The sequence below is a fragment of the Protopterus annectens genome, chromosome 16.part0 (assembly GCF_019279795.1).
Source record: "Protopterus annectens isolate FY-2018-M chromosome 16.part0, PAN1.0, whole genome shotgun sequence".
NCBI classification, from domain to species: domain Eukaryota; kingdom Metazoa; phylum Chordata; order Ceratodontiformes; family Protopteridae; genus Protopterus; species Protopterus annectens.
In genome coordinates, this window is record NC_056750.1 from 675,084,102 (window position 1) to 675,106,983 (window position 22,882).

The 22,882-nt window shown below is 42.1% G+C and overlaps 1 protein-coding gene across 1 annotated transcript in view; it reads left to right on the forward strand.

Annotated features, from left to right (window-relative positions):
• The window catches only part of EHMT1 (euchromatic histone lysine methyltransferase 1), a 1,716,251-nt gene that overhangs the window by 1,495,149 nt on the left and 198,220 nt on the right, over nucleotides 1-22,882 (forward strand). The window contains exon 26 of the mRNA XM_044058169.1: nucleotides 4,047-4,162. Coding sequence (XP_043914104.1) covers nucleotides 4,047-4,162 — 116 coding nt within the window. The remainder of the gene's footprint in view (nucleotides 1-4,046; nucleotides 4,163-22,882) is intronic.

Below are 22,882 nucleotides of genomic sequence, written 5' to 3' on the forward strand. Positions count from 1 at the left end.
CAAAACAAAGGATAATTCACGCCGCATCTATTAGATGTTCATGCACAGTTGAGTTTTTACCTGGACAAGACTAAATATTTCACAAAATCTGGCCAACTGTTCATATCTTTCTCAGATGCAAATAAGGAGAAAGCAGTTGCCAAATCCACGATGGCTAAGTCGTTAAGAGAGTGCATTTCTTTCGTTTAGTCATCCAGAAGTATTCCTTTACCTAGACATGTCTATGCTCCTTCTATGTGATCCATGGCAACATCTCAATTCTTTGGTCAAGAGTGTCTGTTGATATTTGTGCAGCTGCTTCTTCGTCATGTTCTCATACTTTTGTTACGCACTATAAACTAGACGTCATTTCCAGGAATAGAAATGCTTTTGGCTCTGCAGTGCTTAGGAATATCCTTCCATGAAGGCCACCCTAGATTATTGTAGCTGGGGACTCTGTCCCACAAGTTGAGGAATGAATGAAAATGACATAATCAGATAAAGAAGTTATGTACTTACCATAATGTTCCATCTTTGTTGTCCATTTTCATTCTTCCTCAATCTCCCAACCCTCCTTCCCCCTGTCCTGTATGAGAGACCTGATGGATTTGCTCATATGAACCACAGTTCCAGTTTGAGCTCCCGATCTTTGTTGTATCGCTCTACAGTAAGTACCTGCCTATGTAGATAGATATATATCCGTATATACAATTTGTAATATATTTGCAGCAAACTCGATCTGAGGTAATTTGGGGGAATTAAGAGGAGCTCAAGCTTCAAATTTTAAGCTTGTGAAGTGGTTGAGTCGGATCTAAGGGTCAGATCCGAAACCCCACAGGTTGAGGAAGAATGAAAATGGACAACACAGATGGAATGTTATGTTAAGTGCATAACTTTTTATAGCTCTTCATAGGTTATAGGGTAGCCACATTTTTACATATTTAGAGGACCTGTTTATCATTGCAAAGTATTTTTGAAAGTGTGAGGAATCTGTCTTGGGTTAAAGATCTGTTACACAAGCTGGGATTCCAGGAGAACACTTCAGAAGTCTTTCTTGACTACCCCTCATAGGATTGTTTTATTTGCTCATCAACCAGACACTGCAGTTTAAAGAGCTTTTCTTCCATAGGAAAAAAAGATCTATTTCTAGGATTTTCCACTCTGACTTTGGTCACTCCAAGGGAATACCTCAGGATTTTTGGTCTCATGGCTTCTATGATTCTCGTGATACCCCTGGCAAGACTCCACATGAGAAAGATTCAGTGGCATCTGAAGTATCTCTAGTCTCAACACCAATACCTTTTGTCTTTTCAGATCCCATTGCTGGGGTTTGTCAGAAGGGAAATCATTTGGTCGGGACATGTATCCCTACATCTAGGTCTCCCCTTCTCCCTTCCTTTTCCAATGCATTCACCACAGATGCCTTGGACTTTGCTTGGGAAGCAGTTTCAGGAGGGATAAAAGTACAAGCTGTGCAGGACACCAAGTACAGATGGAGACGCACAAATATTTGAGATGCTTGCCTTGATCAAGGTACTCAACTTCCTGAATCTTCTTTGTACCCAGGACCTCCTCAAGTTGCTACAGATATCACAGTCATGTGTTACATTAACAACTAAGGAGGAACCATGTAGTACCTCCCTTTACAGACTAGCCATGTTAGCTTGGGATACAGATTCACAGCACAATCTCACTCTACAGGCATCCTCCATTCCATCAGAGCAAGTCTGTGGCAGACAAGCTGAGCAGGGCAAGGACAATCTCTTACTGATGGAAACTAGATCAGGGGGTCTTCCAATATTTGATCCATCTGTGGGGAGATCAAGTTAGACCTCTTTGCCTTCTCTTTGAAGAATCAGCTGGGAAGATTCTGCCCCAGGACTCCATGCAAGGCCAAGAAGATATATGCCTTTTCTTTTCTTTGGACAGTAATGTTCCCTATGCTTTTCCACCCTTTCCACTAATATCCAAGGTACTTCTGAAAAGTCAGAAAGAATCGCCCAGTGTCATTGTGGTGACTGCCTTCTGGCCCAAACAGCCATGATTCTCCTTTCTTTTGAAAATGGGCAGGGGCAATTAGCACAAGCTTACTTACAGAATGGATCTACTCTCACAAGAACAGGTGTGTGTGAAACAGTGACCTTAATAGTCTGACTACCTGAATGATAGGGTGTTAATTCCTTTTAGACACCTATTTACTGAGGATGTGTAGCAGTTTCTAATGAAGGAAAGAAAAGCCTGCTACTAGAAAATCATATTTTAGAAAATGGAAATAAATGTTTTCTAGTTGGTACAAACATGATCAGTACCCATTTAGGGCTGCTTGTTCTGTGATTTTTCAGTATTTGTCAGAGTTACTATCCTATGGCCTTTCTTGATTTTTAATGTCCATTTCAACATCTGCCTGATTTAGAAAGCCTGCTACTAGAAAATCGTATTTGTAAAAAGCAGAAAAGGTTTTCCAGTTGGTGTAAACAGCAAAACCAACACCCATTCAGGGATAGTTGTTCTCTAGTTCTGCAATATTTGGCCTTTCTTACCCCTTTCAAGGTTCATTTTTCAGCCATTGTAAGCATTCCTCCTCTTTCAATGTGTAAGAGGTCTCCATGAAAACTGGTGGCCTCTGCTTGGGCACTTAATTTTGTGTTAGAGAAGCTAACATTTGATCCATCTGAACCAGCTCATCAGGCTGACTTGCCAAGTTCTTAACATGGTAAACAGTTTTACTGATTGCTCTGATTTCTGCAAGAAGAATATCCGAGTTGCAAGCTTTTATTTTGAGTCAACTCAACTAATTTTGCACATGGACAGTGTTTCTTTGAGAACTGTTCCTTCTTTTATGACTAAACTTGTATTTGAGTTTACTTTAAGCCAAACTGTCCATCTCCCCATTTTCTTTCCTGGACCCAAAAGTGAGGGAGAGAGGTTTCTCCATAATTTGGATGTTCACAGACATCCCTGGTACTACCTTGACAAAACTTTCTTTCAGTTCTTTGGATCATTTGTTCATTTCCTGTGAAGGTAAGAAGGGACAACAGACTGTTTGCAAATGGTTGACTAATACTATTACGTTTTGTTTTACTCGACACAACAGAACTATTCCAGGCATGGTCAAAGCCCGCTTTACCAGGGCCTTGGCTTCATCTGTGGCTTTTTTTGAAAGGGTTGGTTGGATTCTAGAAGTATTCTAGAAGCTGCAACCTGGTCCTCTGTACATACTTTTTCATTACATTGTATGCTTGATTTCCTTCTCTTGGTCTAGTTCTGGATTTGTAAAGACCATTCTCCAGGACCTTCTGGGCTCCTCTTCTCCTTCCTAAAATTAGTAAGCTAGACTAATCCACCCACGTAGCTAAGGCTATTGCAGCAGTGATCAGTATGATGAACATAGTACAGTTGTCAGTAAACTTACCAATAACAGTAAATGTTCTAATTATGACTGCTGCAGTAGCCACTCCCTCCCTCCATCCCCCTTGTTTTTGGGTGTGTTGTTTATGCCAGGTTGTAGTTATTTTATTTATTTATTTTTTCTTCCAGCATTGTCCATTCAGAGCTTAGCTTCCCTTTCTTTCTCTGCAGGAAGCGTCTGAAGGGCTTCTTGCCTAAACTTGTCTTTCAGTCATCTCAGCTCGAGCTGCCTGACTATTTGGCTAGTGGAAAGTGCCCTGAACGTTTAGAAGCTTGGCCAACTGTTATACCCTTGACAGGATATAACCCTATATAGCTAAGGCTACTGAAGCAGTGATCATTTGAACAGTTACTGTTATGGTAAGTTTACATATACAACTGTACTGTCTTATTTATATATTATCATGTGTTGTGCTACTTGTTTGTGGAGGTTTGCTCTTCAAGCAATGTGCATCTTAGTCAGACAACACAGTCAAAAAATAAATAATGCTTATATAATTAACTATTAAGAAGTAGATTAGAGACAGTTTTTACATAAAAGTACAAGTAAGCACTTTTCATTTGGTGGTAGGTAATGCTGTGAAGGTAGTAACTTGCCATGTTTATTTTAATTTGTATACAGTGAGTGTGCTGGCCATAATTTTTACTTTTTTTCCAAGGATGGTCGTCTACTCCCAGAGTTCAATATGGTAGAACCACCTCTAATCTTTGAATGTAATCAAGCGTGCTCTTGTTGGAGGACGTGCAGAAATAGGCTTGTACAGAATGGACTCAGGTGAGAAGTCTGCCGCATTTCTCTGTAGTTGTGAATGTTTTCTGCATTAGGCTTCGGAATGTAGTTATAACAGTACAAGACTACTTTATAGGTCCACATAAAGTAACTGGACATTTTTTTTAAAAAGCAAACTGCTAGCATTTTCAGAATAACCAGAGCATAATTAAAGGCAGTAGTCTATTAAGTGATTTTTCTTTTGTCGTCATAGTCCGGAAAAGGGATGTCTCAAGATCTTCCAGTCTGCCTTTTTTTTGTTGTTTTTCTTTTTCTATGTCTTTTCTCCTGTGAAGTGTGAGAAGTGATTGGTATTTTCTTTTCTAGCAGAACACTTGAGTAATTGACGTACATGTCTGTTATGGATGGTATACTTGTATGTATATGGTAAGCTGCCTGCAGCTTTTGGTGCTTGTCAGTGTTCAGGCTCTAATTTGTTTATTTATTTATTTTAATTTTGGTTAGCTGCAAGTGGAATTAAGAAAAAAATCCTTTATTAAGTAGTAAGGCACCAGTTGTAATATGTGCCATGGACAAATTTGCTTGAATGTCTTTCTTACAACCATATTAAATTGTAAAAGTATGACTCGGCTGCGAAAATCATTCTTTATTTTTTAACACATTTATTGAATTATCACATGGGACATAGATACATTTACTTTTATATAAAAGTAATCCAACTGTATTAAGTTAAAATTAACAAACATGCTTCACATTTATTGCTATTAAGCAGCATTACATAAATTTTTCTATTCTTTATGAATCTTAATGACTGTTAAGATTTTATGCTAGTTTATCCAGCATTTTTCTGGGAAGGTCATGTGCTCTGTGTGTATGTGCTTGGGTGTGTAGGTAGGCTCAGTGACCCCACGTATCAGCTACATAAGCATCCCTAGTCTTGTGTGTATTTTGTTCACTTTTGTCACTTAGTTTGGAATTCAATTTCGATGCATGTCAGTGAAAAGTCTCCTTGTTTAATGATGAGGTGCAGTTCCATCGTGTGTCTCTGAAGCAGTCAAATTTAATCAAGATGCTCCAACATTGTCTGTATTATCTTGAGGAGAACGAAACATTCATCACTTTTCGTCGAAAAGAAAAACTCCTGACCTGCATTGCTTTTGAGGAGAATGGCCACAGGTGAAAGCTGCTCTTGTAGTTATCCACATGAAAATTCTAAGTATGCAGCCTCAGGCCACAGCAAGAATGCCACCACAAGAATATTCCGAAGTCTTGCTTCCTGGAGGTAAATCCGTTGTTAAAGTAGTCTTCCAGGGCCAGCAGGTGCTGAACTCGTCTTCAGCATGAAGATGCAGAGCAGTGTTTCTCTTGACAAGGCTTGCACCCACACTGGATCTTTTCTGCAGTCAGTGTGAGGTTCTCAAAGGATGTGCACTTCAGTTCTCATCTTGTGGAATTCATATTGCAGTATTAGTGCTGACCAGTCCGTTGCTGATGAGACTGACCCTGGAGAGTGGTCTGCAATTTTAAAAGGCCTTGGGTCAGGAGTACAGTTGACTTGAGACTGTAGCCTGAAGAAATATGACCCGATGGCAGCTCTGAGCCCAGATAGGTGTTTTTTACTGATATGCTGCCCTTGGTTGGGGAGCTTGTATGCTTGTGTAGAGTTTTCATGTTTTCTGACATCCAGTGCATAGACTGGTTATGAGCACATATCCATAGATGAGTGGGATAGTGTCTCCATCTCAGGTTAAATTAGGAATCTCAAAACCCTAGAAGCCTTTTTTTTCTGAGATGAACTATAAGCAGAGTGCATTCCCTCATCTCATCTTGGGATGCACCTCTCTTTTGAAGATGCTTCTAAATTTCATGATGTCAGTTGTGGAGTGATTTGGGGCCCCTTATTCCCTCAGAAGCATCTGGATAACTATTGGACAAAGAATGAAGAGCCAAACATAATCTCGCCCATGTAATCATGTACAAAAATGCCACAGTTGTAGTCTGGAAACATCCTGACTCTGTTTCTGAATTCCACCCAGCAAGGCAATAGCTCTTTACAAGCCTCCAGTAGAGTGTGTAGAGCCCCCTTACCAGGCAACTCCTCAGACACCTGTGTTAAGAATACACATTTCCCTACTTCATTAAAACATGGGCACTAAAATGTTCACTTTGCCTATTTAAATTCTAATGATGTCCTTCATGGATGCATCTGCAGTCATAACTCGGTCGGATCCAAGATCTCAAGGAGGCATACCTGCACGCCCCCCACCGACCAATCTGCAGAAGATACCTCAGATTTCTGGAGCCTGCTACAAAGGGACAAAAAAGCAAGCTGACAACAGATTTACAAAGGGTCATTTTACTGCTACAAGGACTGGAGGATACACAGTCAATTTAAGTCAAGGCTAAGATACCAAACAAGGACATTCTACACCACAGTCATGTGGTACATTAACAAACAGGGAGGCACTCATTCATACCCTCTATGCAGAATGACCTCAGTTACAGGCAATATTTGTACCGGGAAAGACAATACTAGCAGAGATTGCAAGGAGGGTTTCAGAACTACAGGCCTTAATGGCGTGCAAACCCTTCCTATCTTCCACAAAGATAGAGTGTCCATGAGGACTAATCCTACATTTATGCCCAAGGTGGTATCCAGAGTGTCTTTAAACCAGCAATCTCCCCTACCACCTTCTTTCTTTCCCAACCCACAAAACAGAGGGGAATACTGCTTGCATGTACATGAGATAGCTTTACTACTATGGACAGAACAAAAAAAAAAAATAGAAGAAAGACCAACTTTTTTTTTGCAGCCTATGCAACAGGAAGGAAGGGGAAAAAGCAGACAAAAATCACAGACAATCTAATTAAGGAAATTGTCGTATGTTCATTTACTCCTTCTTCCATGGAAACCACCCACAGAACACAAGACACATTCAGGGCAACACTACACACAGCTACTACAGCCTTCTTGGCACGAGGGCCAAAGACATTAGACATATTATTGACTACTGCTGCTAAGCCTCCATATTTGCCCTCTATAATAATTTGCCTATAATTTCCACAGGCCCGACAGGGTTTGCAACAGATGCTACATTGCCAATCCTCCTCTTTAGTTCCTTATCCAAACTACACACCTCCTCCCATTCACGTATATGGTATTCTGCATCCTTGACTGTGACTGCATATTAATGATAGACATAGTATGGTATACATGAAACCATAAATGTAGATGTCCTTTGTGACTCCTCATCATTGCAGTCCTCTGCCTCACCCCTCTGTCCTCCCTCCTAATAATAGCTAGCTGTTAATAGCTAGCTCTTAGGGGTGTATTGTTTGTACTATATTGTATATGTTTACATCTTTATATATTGTATAATGTTTACCTTTGCATTTACATCTATCCAAATTTTTGTCCCATTATCCAAATCAAAGAGTTTAGCCTGCAAGAGGGCTATTTTATACAAGAGAAACACTGAGAGCGGGGTGCGAAATACTGAGGTTTATGACGTGCAGATGCTATCCAGTTCGGACATCTACATTTATGGTAGGTACAAAACTGTACTTTTTTGTGAGTTCCATGGCATGGAAGGATGAAGCACTGTCTGTGTGCCAGATAACGCACTACTGAGTAGTGGTCCAGGTGGTAGAGAATCTGAGAGGGGTGAGTAAAGTGAGCAGACAGTGCCAGCTTTCCTCATCTTGAGGGCTTGGGGGGTGGGGGTTGGCAGTCTGCTGTTCTGTAAAGCACACACTTATCAGATGGCCAAGTGTGAAGCTTGCAACACAGTGGACTGAGGATTTGGGTATAAAACTGTCAAGCTGTTCATGATAACTTTCATGGGGCATGTGCACACGATTGCACAAGTGATGGTTCTTTTTGGTGATGACAATGTTACATGTTAGCTGTCAGGGGATGGGTTTAGAGCCCAGTAAAAAAAAAAATCCCTCTCCTCATCAACTAAAAAGAGTAGAATATGACTTCTAATAGATAATGCTTCCAAGTAGTTCCCTGACATGTGGGCAGTCACAGTGTATATCTGAATATTGAAGGCTGTGAGTGAGGGGTGGAGAGTGATTAAGCCAGACCTTCATGCGGTTGGGGCAAGGGCAGCATCCAGCAATGCAAAAGAAAAATTGTGAGATCTGCATGTTTAAAAGGGGGGACCAGAGCACCTTTCATGGCTTCTTGGGTGATAGCCATTCACGAGATGCTATTGCCAATGACAGCCAGCAGGTGAAAGCAGTGAGCAGTCCTGAGCCAGGGGCTGAATAGTTTGCAGGGATGAGTTGCAAAAAATGTTTAGAAAAATGTATAAAGTATAGACTTGCACTGTGAATAAGTCATAGGAAGGCTTTGGAAATATCTCCAAGTGTGTGGAGAGGAAGGACTTTTATTCGGACTCCTTTTGAGATGTTCATGGTGGTAGTAGTAGTAGTGCACTGTAATTTTAACTGTTATGGTGCTATCGTAGGACTTCCATGCTGAGACCTCAGAACAACATTCTTGATGCTGATTTTAAAGTGGGGAATGCTGTCTGACAAAACCTTGCTTGGAACACAAAATCTATTTTTTAGTGTTCTAGCCCGACCTAGTCTGGACAAAGGGGGTAATTTCAGGGAAGCTTTAAACAAATTAGAATGCAGGATGCTCATTAATTACAGAACAGTATTTCCAAGGGGAATAAACTTGGATAGTAATTTAACTTTATAAATGTGTTTTGAAACAGCATGTTTTGTGCATAACATGAATGTTAGGTTTATAGAATGATGAAGTGATGTGGTATTGAGAATTATATAAAATCTATAAAAATATTATAAATTATTCATAGATTGGTTAATGGAGGATTTAATTGTGTTTAATTAACGTTTTAATTATTTCACTGAGGCATTTTTGTATAAATTCAGATCAGTTTGCACTGTGAAGTATTCCTGAGAAGGCGATAAGCAAAGGTACCAGAATAAAACGTAATACACAGATCTACATGGTGGAGCTGGCTTTTTTTGTGTTTTGTTGAAGTTTTCTCATTGTCATTTGGTGTTTACAAAAAAAACTTCTTGGAAACCTGATGATTAGAACTCTTGAGAAATATGCAAGACCTTAATAACCTTCCTTACATATATCTGCTGTTCCTTTACTTGACTGGAACAGCCCCAAAATAGAGGAAGCCTCATTGCCATCTGTGGAAGGCTGTCAAGAAGTGCACATTGTTTAATCGAGAGATTTGATACCAGTTTTAGTAATAGTGTTGCACTTTCCAAAAGGTTTTTGTCATCACTGTAGCAGATTTCAATACACAAGTTGCCTGACTTTTGCATTTATACTGAACTTCAGCTGATGCTACTTTGAGCACATTGGTAGTCAATATGAATGTCACTGTATTTTCCTCCTTTGCTCGAGTCCACCAGTTAATCTGTCTTGGTGCTGCCTTAAGTGGATTAGAGCATATAACAGAGTTTCACTTTGCCTTCTAGGTTGTGTTGACTGTAGAATTAGTGTCTTAAGGGTGTGGAGGGGCAGAGACCACTTTTTCTGTGGTTTGCCAGGGGGGTGTTTCTTGAAGGAACACATTTTTAAAATATTTTGTTTTTGATTTACATGGATGTCTTTCTATTTTTTTTCTGGTTTCATTGTTTTGGGATTTGTTTTTAGGGTATTTTGTATTTTGAGATGCTAACAGCTTTGTGATTTGTTTTTGATGTGGTTTCACTTTCAAGTATCACATAGTCACATTTTTGTGCTGGTAGCTCTACCAGGAGAATGACTTTGCCATCCTCTCCCAGCAGTCCTGACTCTGGTCTGGGGAAGCTTGTGGAGGGAGAGAGTGATTTTCTTCATGTTTCTTTGGCTTGGAGAGCTGTTGTGAGAGACTGAGTTCTGAATGTGTTCTCCTTGGGCCTCCAGACTTTGTAGGCAGTTCCCCTAAAAGAGCTGTGCTGAAGGACCAAGCAGTTTCATTAGATCTTTTGGAACATATCTGGACCATTCTGTTTGTCAGCTATAGAAGCTGCCCTTCGTTCATAAAAGGGTTGGGGACTTTTACCTACACCTCTTCTCTTATTTCTTTAAGAGCCAGTTAGTTGCATCCTCTTTAGGATCTTTGCAGGTTTAAGCAGTACATTTGCTACTTTTGTTTTTTTGATGGTTCTTAGTACATGTCGTCTGCCACTGTTATCACAGGGCACCTGTGTGGTGCTACTGAACTCTTAAAAGTTTTTGAAGTTCAGATAGCCTTTTCCTCTGATTTGCTGTGAATTGCCATTCCACCGGTAGCAGCTGTTAACATTTTTGCTTTTCCACACTTATAACATTTATAAAGGTGTTGCTCATTGTGCCTTAGCCTTGTTTTGGCACATTCCCAACTCCCACACTGCCTGCTGATCAACATGCTCCTCCCAGCTATTCGGCCGATTCATTCCCCATCACCTTGATGAGGGAAAGACGGAAGAGGCCATCATTAAGACAGCCGTTGTGGTTGTTTGTGTTTTTGTTTTTTGTGCTTTTAAGCCTTAGCCGTCTGTGTAGGTCCAGTGACAGCCCATGGGTTAGAGTGCATTTGTTATCTGTGCTACATCACTCCACGCTTCTGCAAGTGGCAGAAAGTAGCAATATGGCATGCCAAACCTGGGAAGGCTGCATGGTGGTTTCCCTGTTCATCTGGGAAATCTAGCCAGCATATGTGCCCCTGTGCACATACATCTCTTCCTCCACAGGATGGGGCATGCTCATCTTCTCCTGCCTCTGTCATAAAGTGGTCATGCCACTATTTGAACTTTGGTCGCCTGGAAATAGTCACGGCTCTATCCCTGGTGCCAGCAGGCTCATTGTGGCTGAAACTGTGTTCCCATCTGAATGACACTCTCTTTTTAGCTTTTTGCAGGGACTTCCTTGCGGCACCCTTGCTGTGAACACTAACATGTTTCAGTTTTTCAGGGTGATCATAAACTGGGATAAATGATCTGTCCGATTCTCATGAGGATTACCTTTATAGGTGCAAAGCTGGACATGTCACTTAGTCATTGATTTGATGATTGGATGAAAAAGCAGCTTTGCATCATTGTTAGCTCTCCTGTGGCTACTGGGTCTGATGTCTGCCATGATCTTCATGATATCCTTTGCATACTTGAATGTGCAGATCTTGCATTGAGCTGTGATGTGTTCTTCGTTGCAGAATTGCCAAACTTTCACAGGACTTCTCTTGTGTAATACCTCTGTTGCCAGGTCCTTCAGTGGTGGACAGTTCCCCCAATCGTGATGAATCTGACATTCTTACAGCTAATGACAAGTACTTTACAGACATAGTTTGGGAGCGTCTCTCTCACACAGTTGAAGGATTTTTGATCTCATTTCACAGGGAGAGAGACAGAGGCAAGCATTCTTTTGACCCAGAATCCTTTGAGATGTAGTTTCTTGTGAACTCTGGCAACCAGTCTATTGTAAAGTATTTAAACAAGCTTGGGGCCCATTCTTGTTCCTCTGATGCATGAATGATGTGCTCTTTTGGCAATGGGCCATAAACAAGGGACACCAGTGTCTTAGGTTACATCACAGAATAATTGAATAATTTCTATTTAGAAGCATAGTACAATACAAGACCAGGAATAACAGGGGCCATAAGATGCCTACCCCATGTGTACCTCTAAGAAAGCACTCAAACGATTTTGCAATCCCTTTTTAAGCTTACCCCTAAATTGAGCAGGGCCATTTCTGATAACCTTTGTATACGTTTGTTTTATTTCCTGTTTGTATGAATGCAGTCCTCCAGCTGATTTACTTGGTATAGGAGGGGAGTGTGGAAGTATCATCAGGTGTGGCTCAAATACCGTGGCTTCTGTTATTCCATAGTTAATGTGCACATGTCTGTTGTATATCCGTTTCATGAACTTGTGGGGGATAGCACTGTGGCCCAGCTCTGTGTTGTCAGACAGCTTCTTAAAGGAGTACTGCACCAGTGTTCTCTTATGAGAATCCCCTTTTCTCTCACCAGGCTTGAAAATAATGATTGACAAAGCTGTAGGCGTGATGCTGCTTATGTCTGTTTTTTGGAAAATATTTTTTTCAGCTAGCCATCATCTCTGTTTACAGGATATCTGCTGACATTCCTGTGTAGAGAACCTGTTTTGAACATTCACAAATGTAGCTTTCTACTTTCGCAAAGGTGGTATGTCTCTTCAGAATAACATTTCCTGCCAAAAGTGGTTTCACAAATGTCTCTGAACCCAGTCTATTCATTTTTAGGGGGTTCCTTCTCCTCATGCCAACCAGACTTGCCTGTTTCTTCCAGTTTGAGAGGTGATGTCTCTGGGGGCATAGAACCAGTGCTGTCAGGTAAGACGGGACAAATATTTGATTTAAAGATTTTTTTTTCTGGTGCCAAAGAAAAAAGTAGCTTGGTGACAAGTCCTATATCTCTCACTTCTCAACCTCTGGGTTAGTGTCCCAGAGTTCAAAATGTTATCCCTACAAACTCTTAACACTCCTTTTTCCTTTAAATTTTATGGCATCACAGAAAGCAAGCCTTGAACAATGTTATAATAAAGTGGCTATAAATTTGCAGCAAATACCCCTTTCAGAACCCACCACTTCATAGCAGTAAAAAGACTAAATTGATTAGAACTTACCCCATCAACAAACTTACACAGCTTCTTACCACCTATAAAGTTATCCAGCACCTATTTGCTTGTCCGACACTATACCATTGTACACAACTATGTTCCCACTTGGTCAGTATGATACGGTGACCAGAAACTTTTCTCTGTCCACAAACCTTTCAGATCTGCTCTGTATGATCTGTACTCGTACTGTGTCATTAAGACCTGTAACCCCTCACCTTCATCCGTCAGGTCAGTATTCTCTTTCCAGTCCTTTAAAAACATTCTGAAAGACTTTCTAATCTGACTTTATTTTTGCTCAACTCCAACATAAACATTACTTCCTCTTCTTCACTCACTCTCTTTCTTCAGTCAGATGTTCTTCGTGTTTCACTGTTGCAGTCATCACATTTGGGTTATCTGCTTGCAGTAGCCCTCAGTCGGCCTAATTATCAAAGTTTTGGGTCCTGCGTCGGTTGCTCTCTCATCTTCCGTGACGTCAGGTAGTCAGCGGTATAAAGCATGCAGCTGATACCATTATATCAGTCTTTCTTGCCATGCGGTGCCCAAAGTAGAAGCAGTTTGCAAGTGCCGGTTGGCCAATTCATGAAATTTTCATTTAAGAGTTTCAGAACCGAAGTCTTCAACTAAAGCTAAGTACCCCGCTGGGGAAACTTTTTCTTGCTCTAATCCGATGTCAGTAAAAGTCAGTAATTGTATTTCTTGTGGAAAGCAAAAACCTCATAATGATTTCCATTCGTACTGTATTCCTTGCCTAGGCCCTGACCACAACGTACCTCACTGTCGGTTTTGTGCCTTATTTAAGCAACTAACTGTTCGTCATCAGTATATTTATGCTTCTAAATATTTTGGTGCTCTGTTTAATTATCCAGATATGTCTTCAGTAAGCCATCTGACTACCGACATTCCGAAAAAATAGAAAGATACAGACAGAGACAGGCCGCCTAGGTCCAAAGCTGCCAACAATGCTTCTCCTAAGCCAGTCACCAGTTACCGGTACTCAGTAAGGAGCTTTCGCAGACCCTGATGCCCGCTACTTCAGATTCGCAGACCTTTACTGAGACCCATTCGGAGTCCAGTATGCCGTGAGATGCTTCAACCATGGAACCTGCGGATGTCTCTACCTTGGATGTGTCCAGAGCTGCTGTGCAGGCACCGGCTTTTGAGGGTGTATTCAGGCCTACTGACTTGCATATTAAACCAACGCAGTCTTCTTCTTCAAGGCCTAAATCTCAAACCATGACTAGAAAACTGATGCCGAGACCGCATGGTCAGGCCTCTATGCCTAAAAAACAAATGATAAGAATGGCTGAAGACCTTATTACTTTAATCAGGGGAAGCCAACCTTCCCCTCTGAGAGAGCTAGGACTGAATTTGCTTATGATATTTCTGACCAGGATTCTGAAATTTGTTTCCTCTGATGACCAGAAGTCTTTACCTCAAGATGCACGCACTTGAAGCTCTCCCCAGTATGGAGAACATCGATATCTGTGCAGTGACAGAAACCTGGTTCAAGGCTCCAGAGAGCACCCCAGCACTACCAGGCTATACCTCATATCATGCTTTTCGGCCCCAAAACCCGAACCGAACCACAAAAGGAGGGGGAGTTTCTATATTTATTCAAGGATATCCACACCTCCAGGTTAGTGGCATTGCACGAAGTATCGGAGACCATCCATGTGCAAATAACAGTGGGCAAGACTGCTTTTCAGTTTATAGCATCCTACAGACCACCCTCTCAAAGTCAGGAATCCCACTCTGCTTTCCTGAAAACATTGGAAAACATGAAGATCTCTCCGAACACCATTATATTGGGCGACTTCAACTACCCAAACATTGACTGGGAGCACTACTCAAGCCCCAGCACCTTAGCCCAAAGATTCCTGGAAATTATAAGCTCAAATACTATGGAACAACTAGTCACCACTCCCACAAGAGGGGACAACATACTAGACCTGATAATTACCAACATGGGGACTCTATGCTCCACACCAGAAGTATATCCCTCATTGGTAAGATCAGACCATAAAATAATTTCACTGGATGTCCACATCCCGACCCCACCCCCAGCCCAGAAAACCACAGTGAAAAACTTCTCAAAAGCGAACTTCGCACTTCTCAAAACCGATGTGGAATCCTTCGAGGTCCAAGGGCCAGTGGAAACTACGGCCCAAACTGCAGAATCCTATATAAATGCACTCTACAGACATCTCCAGGAATGCATGGATCATGCTATCCCAAACAAAACCAAGACCCAATCATCCAAAGGCAGGTGTCCGGTCTGGTGGACCCCTGCCATAAATAAACTGTGCAACAGAAGGAGGAAGCTACTGCATGATAGAGCAAAATCCCTAATAGGGAAGGCATCTCTGATCAGTACTAGCAAAAAATTACGATCCCTCATAAAATCCTCCAAGGCCAGCTTCGAGAGAAAAATTGCACAGAACACCAAAGACAATCATAAGGCTTTTTTCAGTTATGTAAGAAACCTGGGATGCAACTCCCAGACTTGTTCTGAGTTGATTCTAAACAACAAAAAATACACTGAACCCACAGACATCGCCAATATCCTGGCAGACAGGTTCAGTGCAAACTTCTCCACCCCCTCCCCCCCAAAAGAGCAAGTATCTATCCCGGCAGAGGGCTGCCTCCCAAACATCTCAGATGCTCAGGTGAAGGCTGCCCTCTCCAAAGCAAAAAACACTGCTTCCATGGGACCAGATGGCGTCCCAGGTTGCGTCCTACATGAACTCCAAGAGGAACTAATCCCTCAAATAAAACAGCTATACAATCTCAGCCTCACTACAGGATATGTGCCCACAGAATGGCGTACAGCAACAGTGGTCCCACTCCACAAAAGTGGAGCCTCTATGGACCCTGGAAACTATCGCCCCATAAGCCTGACTAGCTTAGTCTGCAAGGCTATGGAGAGGATCATCATGGAGCTCATAAACAAAGACATTGGGGACCTACAGACACTAGATCCTACCCAGTTCGGCTTTGTCAAGGGCAGATCCTGCCTTTTGAACCTGGTTGACTTCTTTGAAACTGTCACCAAAGCCATAGATGAAGGGAAGGTAGTCCACACAGCCTATCTGGAACTTGCAAAGGCATTTGACACAATACCCCACTCGGGCATCATAGATAAGCTATCCAGCTTAAATATAAACCCCTATGTCACAAGATGGGTCGCAAACTGGCTCAAAGACAGAACCCACAGAGTGAGAGTTGCTGGAGCCATGTCAGACTCGAAACCGGTCACAAGTGGCGTCCCACAGGGTTCTGTCCTGGGACCACTCTTGTTCGGTATATACTTTTCCAAGGTACAGGCAAACGTGGGAGGACTATGGCTCACCAAGTTCAGACGACTGCAAACTGGGTGCCATAATCAACTCTCCAGCTGACACAAACATCCTTCAAAAAGGTCTCACAGAGACAGATAACTGGTGCCAGCCATGGTTTAAAGCTAAATGCCAAAAATGTATAGTCATACCCTTTGGCAAAAACAATGTGCCCACAAATTACCACATAGGCGGAAACCCATTAAGTACAGAGAAAGTTGTTAGGGACCTGGGGACCCAAGTTGATAGCAATCTCTCCTTTGAAAACCACATTGCCAAAGTGGTTAGAAAGACCTTCTACATAGCCCACCTCATCACGAAGGGTTTCACATCTAGATCAAGAGAGGTAATCGTGCCTTTATTCATCCCTCATCAGGCCCATCATAGAATACAATGCCCTTTTGGGATGTACCTTACCCGACACCTGCAGCAATTAGAAAGACCCCAAAAGTATCTCACCAAGAGGATCAAGGGTCTCAAACAGATGTCATATGCTGCTCTGTTAAAAAAACTCCAGCTCTACTCAGTTGCATACCGCCTACTTCGAGGCGATCTATGCCTGACATACAAAGCTATGTCAAATCCAGAATTAATGGACATGCCCCACCTCAGTAAATCTAAATCCCTTAGAGCCACACGCTCGAGGGACTTAAACCTCAGCACAGAAATAAATAGAACTTGCTGGAGGGACAGGTTCATAACCCAGAGGCTCCCTTCACTCTGGAATAAAATTCCAGTTCATGTGAGGCAGAGCACCTCACTGAATCTCTTCAAGAGGAATCTTGATAAGTGGATGGGGGATCGTAGGTTTGTCCCAGGGATTACTCCCGTGTCACTATTAGACAGAGGCACAGTAAACTAAACCTTAAAAAGGGCACAGTATACTCAAATCAAGGGGTGGCGTAAGCCATACAGAATCGGGCTAGGCTTATAATTGCCCCAGGGCAGATAGCCTAGTATGAACCTATGAACCAAGATTTATCCTTATCTACCTATGAGGATTCTGATGCAGAGGACTCTATCCCCTCTATTCCTCCCCCCCCCCCCCCCCCCCGAGGATTTCTCTTTTGGTGAAACTTTGCATACTGTTAGGGAGCATTTACATTGAGAAAGCCAGGATTACTCTGACTTTAAAAAGATGCTTAGGGATTTCTTACTCCTACCCCAACATAGGCCTTTAGCTATCCCTCCTGTACTGGACATTGTGGATGATGCCTTTTCAGAATCTAGTTTGGCCCCTGACTCTCTACCTCCTGCTCCCAGAAAAACCTGACAGATATTACAGGGTTCCTGACTCCCACAAGTTTCTTTTTAAAAATCCCACTGCAGATCCTGAGACCATTTCACAGGGACCCAAGGGCATTAAGGCTACTACTGCCAAAAATCCTACCCCTTCTGATAGAGACTCCAGGGGCTGGGTAGATGGGGTAAGAAGGTATACACTTCTGCAACCTTGGCCATCAGGGCCTTAAACTACCAATTTCATATGTTAAAGTAGCAGCATATTATTGGATTGCTTAAACAGAAAATTATGTTGATTCCTGATTGTGCTGAAAATAAGGATTTACAGGATTTAATGCATTCTGCTGAACAGGTTGGAAAACATACTTTGCAATGTGGTTTTGATTCACTAGAGGCATCTTGCAGGGCTGCTGTCACTAGGTCTGTACTTAGAAGGCATGCTTGGCTTAAGGAGCAATCCTTGCCAGATCATGTTAAAGCTAAACTACTGGATGCTCCCTTAAATCAGGACCGCCTGTTTGGCACCAAAGCAGAAGTTATTAAAAAGATGGAGGAAAAAGCTAAATCTATGCAAACTGTTGAAAGATTTTCTGCAAGTACAGCCTCCAAGATTTAGTAGGCACTGGCCCTCTAAGAAGTGGTCCTTTCCTGCCTCTTACAGGCCTTCAGTCCAAACCCAGAACCAGCAGAACACCCAGGCTTCAGTCCCAGGGTATGCACAGGACTAAGCAATCAGGGGCTCCCGCTTCCAAATCAGGGAGTGGTAAGACTGCCCCCTATGGTAAATTGTCTCAATGACTTAACTTTAAAATTTCCAAGCACTTCTTAACTGATTGCTCCTTTAGGGGGAAAGATTGCTCTGCAGGCAAAAAACTGGAAACTCATTACCCAGGAGAAGTGGATTTTAAATATAGTTTCCCAAGGATACAGATTTCAATTCTGTATGTTACCAACCCTAAACGGGTTGGCCAGATCTACCCCCAAATCAGTGGGCAGAAGCTCAAAAGCAAGTACTTTCTCTCTTAAGCATAAGGGCTATTCAAACTGTACCAAAAGAGGAAAAGGGACAAGGAATTGTACTCAAGACTCTTTCTGGTACCCACAAAGGGCAACTCTCTGTGCCCCATCCTGGACCTATCTACCTTAAACATCTTTTTGGTCATTCCAAAATTCAAGATGCTAACTCTTCGCCAGTTGCTTTTTATGCTAGGCAAAGATGCCTGGTTGGCAACACTCCATTTAAAGGAAGCCTACCTGCATATCCCAATCAGGGAATCTTGCAGAAGATACCTATGCTTCAAAGCAGGCTACATGCACTTTTCAGTTCTCTGCACTGCCCTTTGGCTTATCTACGGCGCCCAAGGTATTCACAAAATGCCTAGCTCCAGTGATTGCATTTTGCAGGCAAAGAAATATTCAGATATGTCCATACCTGGACGATTGTCTAATTCAGGCAGAAAGCCGAGACATACTTTTGAATCATCTGGCATTTTACGAAAGGTGCTAACTTGTCTGGAGTACACCATAAATGAAAAGAAATCACATCTGGTACCCTGTCACCAAATTATATTCCTGGGAGCAAGCTTGAATACAACTTCCCAGATGGTTTTCCTCACGCCAGAGAAACAAATTCAATTGACAACTTACTTCAAACTAATGGCCTCAGAAACCCTACTTATCTGCAAGGCAAATACTGCAAGCCTTGGGGTTCATGGCCTCCTGCATTCTACTAATTCCATATGCAAGACTGCATATGAGGAAACTACAGTGGTACCTAAAATGCCTATGGTGTCAACATTCTCAAGATTTAGAAGCAATGATTCCCATCATACCTTGCCTGCTGTAGTGTTCCTTTGGTGGGGAGAGGCCTGCCACCAAAACAAGGGACTACCATTCACTCTACCCCCTGCCATCCAAACCCTAACAGACGCATCAGACTATGCATGGGGGGCTTACCTGGCAAGGAAGTGCATTCAGGACAAATGGAACCAAAGTCAAATGCACCTACATATCAATCAAAAAGAAATGTTAGTTGTACAGAATGCTCTGACAGCCTTCAAGGACCACATTCTTCCTGGACAATTAATGGTAAAGACAGACAACACCACTGTTATGTGGTACATAAACAAGCAAGGGGGGGTCACCCATTCTTACCCCCTCTGCAGACTAGCCATGGCTGTGTGGAACACAGCCTTGAGCTACCTAGTTCATCTGCAGGTCAATTCATGCCAGGAAAACTAAATACACTGGCAGACGAACTAAGCAGTAATCTCATGGACCCACACAGGAGCCAAAGACTTTCAACATGTTGACAAACAAATGGGAGAGCCCAGATATAGACCTGTTTGCCCCCCAAAACTACCAATTGGACAAATTCTACACAAGGACTCTCCACAAACAAGCTTGGAAAGTGGGTGCTCTGTCCTTCAGCTGGAAAAATGTATCAGTTTATGCCTTTCCTCCTCTGCCTCTCCTAACCAAGTTAATACTAAAGATCAAACGGGACAAACCAAGGATGATTCTGATTGCATCAGACTGGCCATGCCAACATTGGTACCCCCTCTTGTGCAGTGTGTCACTGCTGGCTCCATGGCACCTGCCTCAGACCCCTACCCTGTTGTCTCAACAGGAGAACTGGATTCTGCACCCTCAGCTTCAAACCCTGAACCTGGCTGCCTGGCTAATTACCCAAGCTCTCCACTACCATCCCTCAGTAAACAAGTGTTGGATGTCATTTTGGAGGCAAGGAGGCCAAGTACTAGAAAATCTTATGCTGAAAAATGGAAAATATGTGCCTGGAACCAAATTCAAGCGATGGGCACAGCAGCACCCAATTTACCTCAGATTCTTCAATATCTAACTGAGATGCTTCACAAGGGCCTTTCTTTTTCCTCCATTAAAATTCACGCCTCTGCCATTTCAGCTCATTATAACACAGACCCACCTCTCTTCTCTCACCCACTGCTCAAGCAGTTCCTCAGAGGGGCCAAAAACTTAAGACCACCCAGGAGAGCACCAACTCCAGCCTGGGACCTCAACTTTGTATTGGAAAAACTCACTCTTCCTCCTTTTGAGACAGCTGCAAATGCAAATTTAAAATTCCTTTCTTTGAAAACGGCCATCCTTTTAGCAATCACTTCAACAAGAAGGGTATCCGAATTACAGGCCCTTATGGCAGTGGAGTCTTTCATCATCTTTCATGCGGACAGGGTTTCCCCCAGGACCAATCCCTCTTGTGGCTCTTAATCAATCCATTCATTTGTCTACCTTCTTTTCTAATCCACAGAACAAAGGGGAACGGATACTACACTCCTTAGATGTGCACAGACAACTTAGATTTTACTTGGACAGGACTAAACCACAAAGGAAATCTGAACAACTGCTGGTGGCATTTGCTGCAGGGGCAGAGGGGAAGGCCATTTCAAAACAAACCATTTCTAAATGGATGGCCATTGCATTCTTTTCTGCTATAAGCACCATGGTAAACCTATCCCACACGGGATTACACCCCATTCAGCCAGGGCTGCATCTACCTCTACAGCCTTTCTCAAAGGTGTACCTACCAGGGACATCCTAGAAGCTGCTACCTGGAGTTCTATACATGCTTTCACCAAGCATTACCATTTACCAATTTTCTCTAAATTCAGAGCTGGCTTTGCCCTTGCAGTCTTGCAGGGCCTTAAATGCCTCCTCCCATCCTTAGATTTGGGAATCTACCCAAATGTGATGACTGCAGCAGCGAAACACGAAGAACATAGTACAGTTGTGTACACTTACCATAAATGTAGATGTTCGAGTGTATTCACTGTTGCAGTCCTGGTTACCCTCCCTCCAGCCCCCTGACTTCTTTTGGCTGTACTTTTACTCTCCTTCACTATGCTTAAAAAGCTTTTTGGTGCATTTGCTTTTTTGTTGGAGGTGTAACCTTGTATGTATATATTTAAATGCTTCCCATAAGAGGGGCACCTGACATATGGGCAAGAAAAACTGATGTAATGGCGTTGGCTGCATGCTTTATACCCCTGACTACCTGACGTCATGGAAGATGAGACAGCAACCGACGCAGGACCCAAGACTTTGATAATCAGGCCGACTGAGGGCTTACTGCAAGCGGATAACCCAAATGTGATGACTGCAACAGTGAATACACTCTAACATCTACATTTATGCCAAGTGTACACAACTGTACTTTTTTCTTGTGTAAATATAACATAACCCTGTTTTTTTTTCTCACTTTATTGCAATTCCTGTTTGTATTTTATTATACTAGCTTACCTTTAATTTCTCTAAACAGATTAAAATTTCTCTAAATATTAAATGTCATACAACTTGTATCTATTTTTAACCAACATTGGCAAATTTTGTCTAATTTGGTATAATTATTTAAACTAGATGTTTTTGTATCCTTTGTGAAGGTTGTAAAGTTATTGTTCATAAAAATGTTTTTGTCAAACTTTAGCGCTTTAGTCTGTGGGCTTCCTCTTAAAAGTTGGTACTTAACCAGTCGGACTTTACTGGTAATCAGACTTTCCTGGTAATCGTACATTTACGATGCTTACCACATTCCAGTTTGCAGAGTAGTTGGACATTTAAGATTTTCTGTAACTGATGTACTTGCCATTAGTCTATTTGATTGCATCAAGGATATTTACAAAGCAATTGGCTTGTGTACTTGGCTCCCTGTAGAGTACAAGGCATTGTCTTATATTGCAGACTCACCTGTCAGGGAACTTTCTTAGTCTGTAGTTCCAGGTGAACTTGCAGAAATTATCTTTCATTCCTTCCCACAAAGTAGTTTTTTTCTGGAATGTTTTCTAGATGCATCCATTATCTTTCATTCCTTCCCACAAAGTAGTTTTTTTCTGGAATGTTTTCTAGATGCATCCGTAGGAAGGGCCTTTTCTACCTGTGGACAAAGTAGAACTGTGCAAAGAAATGTTACTGATCTTTTCCATCTAGTACCCAACATCTTCAGGGAATATATACCTCAAGATTCCGGGTTTTGTGGCTTCTGTGATTCTCAAGTCTCTTAGCCACACTTCACATGGGAAAAATTCAGTAGCATCTCAGTTCAGTCTTGTCCCAACATAAACACCTGTATGTCTTCAGTTTCCTGTGTTGGGTTTTTATGAAGGGGGTTGATGTGATGGGTAGATCAGTTATCTTTTAGTCCAGGTCTCCTTTCCTCCCTCCCTCCCTTTTCATCCTTAACAAGGGAATACTTGGACTTAGCTTGTGGAAGGGCAGAGTCAACGGGGAAAAAACAGGACAGGCAAAAGCACATAAATGTCAACAGGATGATGACAGTAATCTAGAAGTTTTGAATATTCTTTGGCCTTTATGAACTGTGGAATTTATCACAGACAAATACATAGTGATGTGGTGCATAAACAGGGGGTTACCAGATCTTTGTCTACTTTGCAGACTTGCAGCGTTACCCTTGGATGTAGCAACTCAGCTCAGTTTGGTCTTCCAGGCTTCATACATTCCATCACAGCAGAACATTATTCCTTATAAAATGAACAGAACTAGGACATATCCTCAGATGGAAACTGCACTTGGGGGGGGG